The sequence below is a fragment of the Dipodomys ordii genome, unplaced genomic scaffold (assembly GCF_000151885.1).
Source record: "Dipodomys ordii isolate 6190 unplaced genomic scaffold, Dord_2.0 Scaffold166, whole genome shotgun sequence".
NCBI classification, from domain to species: domain Eukaryota; kingdom Metazoa; phylum Chordata; class Mammalia; order Rodentia; family Heteromyidae; genus Dipodomys; species Dipodomys ordii.
Window position 1 is genome coordinate 607,673 of NW_012267382.1, and position 7,881 is coordinate 615,553.

General features: G+C 55.9%; 2 protein-coding genes across 2 annotated transcripts in view; one reads left to right on the forward strand and one right to left on the reverse strand.

Annotated features, from left to right (window-relative positions):
• Deaf1 (DEAF1 transcription factor) overlaps nt 1-787 on the reverse strand; it is a 53,700-nt gene extending 52,913 nt beyond the window's left edge. The window contains exon 1 of the mRNA XM_013033347.1: nt 709-787. Coding sequence (XP_012888801.1) covers nt 709-787 — 79 coding nt within the window. The remainder of the gene's footprint in view (nt 1-708) is intronic.
• Nucleotides 788-2,191: 1,404 nt separating this feature from the next.
• Tmem80 (transmembrane protein 80) lies at nt 2,192-5,954 on the forward strand. Its single transcript, XM_013033363.1, has 4 exons — nt 2,192-2,223; nt 2,893-2,986; nt 3,063-3,155; nt 5,203-5,954. The coding sequence occupies exons 2-4, from the start codon at nt 2,914-2,916 to the stop codon at nt 5,406-5,408; spliced, it is 372 nt and encodes a 123-aa protein (XP_012888817.1). The 5' UTR covers nt 2,192-2,223; nt 2,893-2,913; the 3' UTR covers nt 5,409-5,954.
• The last annotated feature ends 1,927 nt before the right edge of the window (nt 5,955-7,881 follow it).

The following is a 7,881-nucleotide window of genomic DNA, read 5'->3' on the forward strand; positions in this document are numbered from 1 at the left end:
TGGGCGCTGTCCCTCAGCTCTTCAGCTCAAGGCGAGCGCTCTACCACTTGAGCTACAGCGCCACTTCCGGTTTTCTGGTGGTTTATTGAAGATAGGAGTCTCACAGTCTCTCCTGCCCGGGCTGGCTTTGAACCTCGATCCTCAGATCTCAGCCTCCTGAGTAGCTAGGATGACAGGCGTGAGCCACCAGCGCCCGGCTGTCCTTGACCTTTTTATGCTCAAGACTAGGACTCCACCACTTGCTCCACAGCTCAACTTCCAGCTTTATGTTAGTTATTTGGAGTGTCATACACTTCCTAGCCCTGACTGGCTTTGAACCAAGAGCCCCAGATCTCAGCCTCCTGAGTAGCTACGATTATGGTTTTATGATGCACTAGCACCCACCCTAATGTTGGTTGACCTTTAAGAAAAAGATCCTGGGCACTGGGAAGGTAGCTTAGTGGTAGAGTGCTTGCCTAACACATACCACATACACAGAAGAAGCAGGAAGTGGTGTGACTCTACTGGTAGAGTGCTAGCTTTGAGCAGAAGCAGCTCAGGGACGGTGCCAGGCCCTGAGTTCAGACCCAAGAATCTGCAGGGAGGAAATCCCCAATTAATCTGCAGTCAGGTACTTAGGTGGCCTAGTTCACCTGGGGCCTGGAAAAGAACGGATCAGGTTCAGAATGCTGAAATGGGACACAGGCAAGCGGTGGCTCCCTTGGTTACTGTTCCCACAGGCACCCCCAGGAGGGGCCCCGTCCAGAGTCCCTTGCTGAAGTCCTGGGTTTATCACTTTAAGACTCATGCCACTCGAGTTCACACCTCTGGAACAGATGGTCCAACTTTGCCCACGAAGTCAGATGTCCTACAGAAGCCTACCAAACCTCGAGTTTTCCTTACCTTCCCTAGAAAGAGAAAAGGAAACGGCAGACAGTTGCAGACTGGGTTCAGATAACTGCCCTGCCCGATACACAGAAGCAGGCTGAGCCCTGGGCCTGGCGCTGCCCCTCAGCTCTTCAGCTCAAGGCGAGCGCTCTACCACTTGAGCCACAGCCACTTCCGGCTTTTTCTGCATATGGAGTGCTGGAGAATTGAACCCAGGGCCTCATGCATGCAAGGCAAGCGCTCTACCACTGACCCAACTTCCCAGCCCCAGAGCTTTTTTATTTCATTTTTTTCTTTTTCTTTTTGGTTGGTCGTGGGGCTTGAACTCTGGGCCTGGGCACTGTCCCTCAGCTCTTCAGCTCAAGGCGAGCGCTCTACCACTTGAGCCACAGTACGACTTCTGAGCTTTTTTTTTTAATAGGCGGTTTTGGCAAATTTTTATTTTTTCCAGGTGGAATGCACACATAGAGACATGCATGTGTTACAAGTGTGTTACAGATGTGTTGTGAGCTTCTGACAGGTGATCTGGCCCAGTCACGTTTCATCAGGCAGAAACAGTGCTTCTAGAAATGGACCCTTCCCCAAGAACCAAATATGAGGGGAAATCCACACCTGTGTCAGGGTGGGAGAAGGATGGATAATTTGGGAGAAAAAAAAATTCCAGAGGGTTATTGTGGAGAAGTGAATAAAATTTGAGCAGAAAGCAAAATATCAATGATGAAAAAGGGTTTTTTAATAACAGAAAAAGGTCTCCGTGTAATTACCTAAGTGTGATGTATGTGCAGGCGGTGAGAAAGTTGCCTTGGGTTTTGTTCTGGGAGCTTCTTTCCCAAGGCACAGATCACACCCATCTTGTTGAGCCTGGCCTCTGGCATGCACCCAGGCTACAACACTTTTGCCTGGCCCGGCTCTGGGTACAGTCTGTTCCCAGTTGTGGGTATGTGAAGTCAGAAGTTGTCACATCTTCCTCAAAGGGACGGATGCAGAGATGAGAGAGGGCAAGCTGGGGGCCCGCTGAGCACTCGTCTATAACAGCAGGGCCAGGGCTGGGAAGGTGGTTCAGTGGTAGAGTGCTTGCCTTGCATGCATGAGGCCCTGGGTTCGATTCCTCAGCACCACATAAGCAAAAAGAAAAAAGCCGGAACTGGCGCTGTGGCTCAAGTGTAGAGTGCTAGCCTTGAGCTAAAGAGCTGAGGGACAGCGCCCAGGCCCAGAGTTCAGGCCCCACGACCAGACCCCCCCCCAAAAAAAGATAAACGTGAGGCCAGAGGAGACCTGAACAGGACAGCTTCAGAGGGTTGATGGCACTGTCTTTCCTAGGGAGAGGCCCCCTGGACGTGGCGCCCCGCAGCTGACGTATCCTGCCTCCTGAGCCCCTCCCTCAGGCTGGGTTGGTGCCTTTGTGCCTTTCACCCTGCCTCACTTTCTCCTTCATCCAGACGGGGGCCTTTCGGGGGGGGGAGGAGAGTTCCCTGGCGTGCCAGCGCCGCCACCCACAGGCCGAGGTCCTGTGGGGATCTTGAGGTGGCCTCATCTTCACAGCCTGGCCAGGTGGCAGAACGATGACACGCCTGAGCTTCACTTTTACAGAAACATGTGTGATGTGGGCGGAGCTCCGGAAATTACTACTGGAGATTTAAATATTCTCCCCTGAGTCAGGGGAACATGTGTTTTATCTTAAGAATATGAAAATGGTCTTCTTTTACCAACCTGTGGGGGAGTGGCAGCCCCTAGGAAGTTCCCATGGTAGCCGGGGTGTGGCGCTTAGACCTCCGTCCACCGGGAGGGGACGGGTCCAGCACTGCCCAGTAGCCACTGGGACCCCTCGGGTAACCACACCAGATGTAGCAATAGAAGCCCTGAGTGAGGAGCCGCGGGTGTTCACCTGCTGGAGCCTGAGCCACAGGCCGAGCCTAAGCTTGTGGCCACCGGCCTGTAGGATCATCACAGCCCCTCTGACATGGCCGCCCAGGCAGGTGCGCCACGCCATTCTGCTGAGCCTGAAGGTCCTTGACCACATTCCAGCTCCCCTCAGTTCCTCTTCAAATGCTGTTCCATCTCAGCGCCCTGTACTACGCCCTGTACTTCCTAGCCACGCTTCTGCTGATCGTGTATAAGAGTAAGTGACGAGTGTGCGGCGGCGGCGGGATCCCACGCTCACACACACACTCTGACCTGACTCTGACTCTTCCCAGGCCAGGTTTTCAGCTATCCCTGGAGCTGCCTGGCCCTTGATCTGACACTGTTACTTCTGATGGGGGTTCTGGAGGGAGCCCATCTGTACCTGGGTGAGTTGGCTGTGAAACCGTACAGGGTTTGTGGTCACAAAGGTGCCATCTTGAATGTGCTAAACCTTTCTATCTTGAGCTCTTTGTGGCGTGGTTCTTGGAGCCTTTTTTTTTTTTTTTCCCATGGGTCTTGGGCACTGTCCCTGTGCTCTTCAGCTCAAGGCGAGCGCTCTACCACTTGACCCACAGCGCCACTTCCGGCTTTCTAGTGGTTTATTGGAGATCAGAGTCAGAGTCTCACAGACTTTTCCTGCCCGGGCTGGCTTTGAACCTCGATCCTCAGCCCTCAGCCTCCTGAGTAGCTGGGATGATTAGGTGTGGCCCCCGGCGCCCGGCTCCTGGAGACATTTTCATCCAAACTGGTTCACCGAGCACATTGCAGCCTTGCCTTACTGTGTCGTTAAGTGTTACATGCGTGTTCAGAGGCTTTGTCCCAGAGACAGGTGACACTAGTGGCCTCTTCACATCTGGAAGCATACTCCACAACAGTGCAGCGATCAGAAGCTCAGGAGGTCAGAGCCGGACCCCAGCACACTGCCCTGCACCTACTTCCCACGGCCTCGGCCTAGGGGAGAAGGTAGGGAGCATTCTGTGAGCTGCTCAGGAGGCCGAGGCCCAGCCTCTCCTGTCCCCTCAGGTCACGTCTGCCACCGCCTCTAGTGACCATTACAAGCCACACAGTTCATCTGAGGGTATGTCCTCATACTTGGCTCAAGTACAGAGGGAAAATGTGGGAATCCCCTTCCCAGAGCTGACTGCCAGGATTGCCTGCAGCCTGGGCTGTGGCCCTACTGTGCTCCTGGTCATTGGCATGTCTCATTTCCAGATAAGATCAGACCTTATGGATGGGCGCTGGCAGCTCACGCCTGTCATCCTAGCTACCCAGGAGGCTGAGATCTGAGAATCACAGTTCAAAGCCAGGCCAAGCATGAAAGGCTGTGAGACTTTTTTTTTTTTTTTTGGTCCGTTGTAGGGCTTGAATTCTGGGCCTGGGCGTTGTCCCTCAGCTCTTCAGCTCAAGGTGAGCGCTCTACCACTTGAGCTACAGTGCCACTTCCAGTTTTATAGTAGTTTATTGGAGATAGGAGTTTCATAGACTTTCCTGCCTGGGCTGGCTTTGATCCGTGATCCTCAGATCTCAGCCTCCTGAGTAGCTAGGGTGACAGGTGTGAGCCACCAGCGCCCTGCTGACTGTGAGACTCTTTTCTCCAATAAACCACCAGAAAAACAAAGTGGCGCTGTGGCTCAAGTGGTAGAGCACTCGCCTTGAGCTGAAGAGCTGAGGGATGTGCCCAGGCCCAGAGTTCAAGCCCCACGACCCACCCCCCAAAAAAAAAATCATACCATGAATAGCCCTGACACCAGGAATTCCTGCAGCACAGCACCATTGCCAGACTCTTCTTCCACCACCGTGTGTATGGAGAGGAAATGGAGGCACACAGAGAAGTGGCCTCTATGTGTCTCGTGCTGTCAGACCTGGAATTCCAAGAGTGGCCAGAGTGAATCCTAGACCCGGCTGGGCTTCCAGTGTCTGCCGCCTGGGTGGAGTAGAGTTTCCGTGGTTTGCCCACAAGATGGTGCTGCCAGGAGGGTATAAGGGCTGCAGACCTTGGGCCCAGCCAGCAGGGGAGCAGGGCGGAAGACCCGCCCCCAGGAGGCTGCAGGGTGAACTGAGGCAGGGCAGGCCCTCTGCACACCCCAGGCCACAGGGTCAGCTGGTGGCAACCTCAAGCCAGCATGTTCTATGAATGATCCGGTTGTAAAACAGGCAGTTTTGTTTTTGTAAGTATTCGTGAAAGTTTCCAGAACCCAGACTGCCTTAGCCCAGAGGAAAATATTTTTGGAGGGCTTAAACAAAATCCCTTTGATCCAACTTGGAGTTAGGAAAAGGTAGCAGATGCCCATCCTTTTAGAGAAACCAAACTTTCAAAGACCAGGCTTCAGCCGTGGCATAGCTGTGGTAGGCAGCCTTCCGGAGCTGTCCTGAGGCCCAGGCTGGGACGTCCCGAAGCCCACACCTCACTCTCCTCTTTGCTCTGCTCTCCAGGCACCAAGGGCAACCTGATGCAGGCTGAGGTGCTGCTGGCCACCAGCCTGGCCCTCACAGTGGGAGGCAGCGTCCTCTCGGTCCACTTCATGCTCTGGCAGACCCTGGTGCTGTGGGTGGACTCAGTCCTGAGCACTGCTCTCCTGGCCCTGCAAGGCCTGGAGGCCGCCCTGCTGGTGGTGACCACTGCTGCCTTCATCAGGTAGATGAGCCAGCTCAGCCCCCTCCACGGCTCCCGGGTGCTCAGCGGCCTCCGACCCACTTGATCTAGACGGTTTGGTTTGGGTTTTGATTTTATTTTTTCATGCCAGAATTGAGGCCTGGACTCAGGGCGTGGTGCTCTACCACACGAGCCAGACCTCCACACCTGGCTTTGTAGATGGTTTGGGGTGGCCTACAAATCTTAGGTGGGGTAACCCTGTGAGTCCAGGGCAAAACAAACTGTTGAGACACGAAAGTGTTGAGAATGGCGACTGTGGGGGAAAGGGGGAAGGGTAGCCTCAGGTCTGCCCACGCAGGTTCCCTGGCTGGAGGCCTGGCCTCATCAGAGGGGCCCAGCGTGAGGCAGGCCTTTAAGGAGTGGCCTGCCAGCAGCTCTACCCTGTCACCACAGAGAAACAGCCCCCCCACCCTCAGCCAGCCCCCCCCCACGCCTGCGGCCCATCCCCCACCTTGTGTTTTTCTCACACAGAAGTTCTTGGCATGGCAGGTTTCCGCACCGGCCCCAGTTCGTGTTCTGAGAGCCCCAGTTCGTGTTCTGAGAGCCCGTGGTGGTGCTCTGCTTCCAGGCCCCGCCCCAGGCCTGGCTCCTGCAAGTGCATCTCCTCTGGCTGTTTAGCTCTTACTGCTTAAGTGGCACCCCTGACCTGCTTTGTTTTTATTTTGCATTAGGATTTCAGTAACTTTGCCCAAGCTGGCCTCAAACTCAATCCTCCTGCCTCCCAAGTAGCTGGAATTCAGGTGTGAACCTCATGCCTGCTAAGCTGTGTGTGTGTGTGTGTGTGTGTGTGTGTGTGTGTGTGTGTACTTGAACTCAGGGCCTGAACCCTGCCCCTTAGCTTTTTCACTCAAGGCTGGTGTTCTACCACAGCTCCAATTCTGGCCTTTTAGAGGTTAAATGGAAATAGGAGTGTTTACCTTTCCCTGCCTGGGCTGGCTTTGAATCCAGTCTGCAGCCACTGGGATCAGGCTCTAAACATACGTTATTATATTTATTATTCCTTCATTTCTGTTGTGTCTGTTTGGAATAATGTGTTCAAATACCTTGTTGTAAATAAAGGTTTTTATACCATATAAATGTTTTATATGTGGTTCATCCTCTCCCCTCCCCACCTCCGCAGTGCTGGGGTTTGAACTGGGCTTTGTACTTGCTACGTAAGTGCTCTGCCATGACCTTCCACGGGCCCTGACACCGAAGAGTCCACCTTCCTCTCCACCTTCATGACCCCGTCCTGGAACCCACCTTCACCCTCTGGCCGGCTGCCCAGCACTCTGCAGGAGGAAGCTCTCCCCTCCATAGGCAAGGCTGCTGGGGCCGGGGGTGCTGTGGACACATTCCTCCCCCATGGCTCCTCAGCCAGTGTGTCTGACCTGCAGCCCTCAGCCCTGGGGACAGTGACCTGGAGATCTACCCTCCCACTCCCAGTGCTGAGCAGAGCTCCACAGGTGGGTGTGGGGAGGGGCGGTGCCCCAGACCACCTGGCATTTTGTAGCCTGGGTACTTCTGCTGTCACCAGCCTGTCCTGCAGTCCAGGCCAGGGCCTCTGTTGACCAAGGAGCCCATCACCTTCATAGTTAATCTGGGCTTTAAACCCTCCCCTCAGCACCGTGTCTACACAAAGGCAAGTGGACATGGGACCTTGGGACACGTGGCTCCAGATGGCCCAAGGCAGGCTTGGGTTGGACCCGGGAGACCCTCCTCGGAGTTGGCTGTGTTGCACAGCTCCTGCATTCTGCCCAGCAGAGGGAAGGCACAGGTGTGCCCCTGCCCCTCCCTGTTCACAGCTGAGTGCCTGGCCTCTACCTGGCGGGCTTGGCCAGGTCACACAGGGGGCAGTGCCCAGCAGGTTCTGTGAGATCAGCTGCAAAAGGCTGTGAACCAGGAAACCAGGCCTGCCTTGGGCTCAGGCAGATGCTGAGCCCGTATCCCAGTGTGCAGGCCAGAGGACAGTGCACCCGCTTTCCCAGGGAGGGCACCAGGCCCTGCTGCCCGCCACTGCCCTTCCGGCAGCACCCATTCCCGCTGTCCCCCGCCCCAGACACCGCCGGGGCCTTGGGTTCCTGGCTGTGCCCCTGTCCCTTCCTCCCCTAGGCCAGCCTGTGGCCTGGTCTGTGTGTGCTCAGCGCTCCATGAGTGGCTGTTGGCAGCCTGGGTGGGCAGTGTGCCCAGGGATCGCATGGTCCTCTCCAGACAGCCCCGTGGGGCGGTGCCCAGGTGCAGAGCGGCCGGCGGCCTGGGCACTCTTGGTCTGGGAGGAGGAGGAGGCACCTTACCTGATCAGCTTGGTGATGCCCTCTCCAGTCTCCGGCAGGGACCCTCTATGGCCCCTACAGAGAAGCCCACCTAATGCGTGGAAGATAAGATGCTCTGCCCCTGGGCCACAGGGAGGGGGGCCGGCAGGGGCGGGGCTCTGCCCGCTGGGGTGGGGCCGGCAGGGGCGGGGCTCTGCCCGCTGGGGT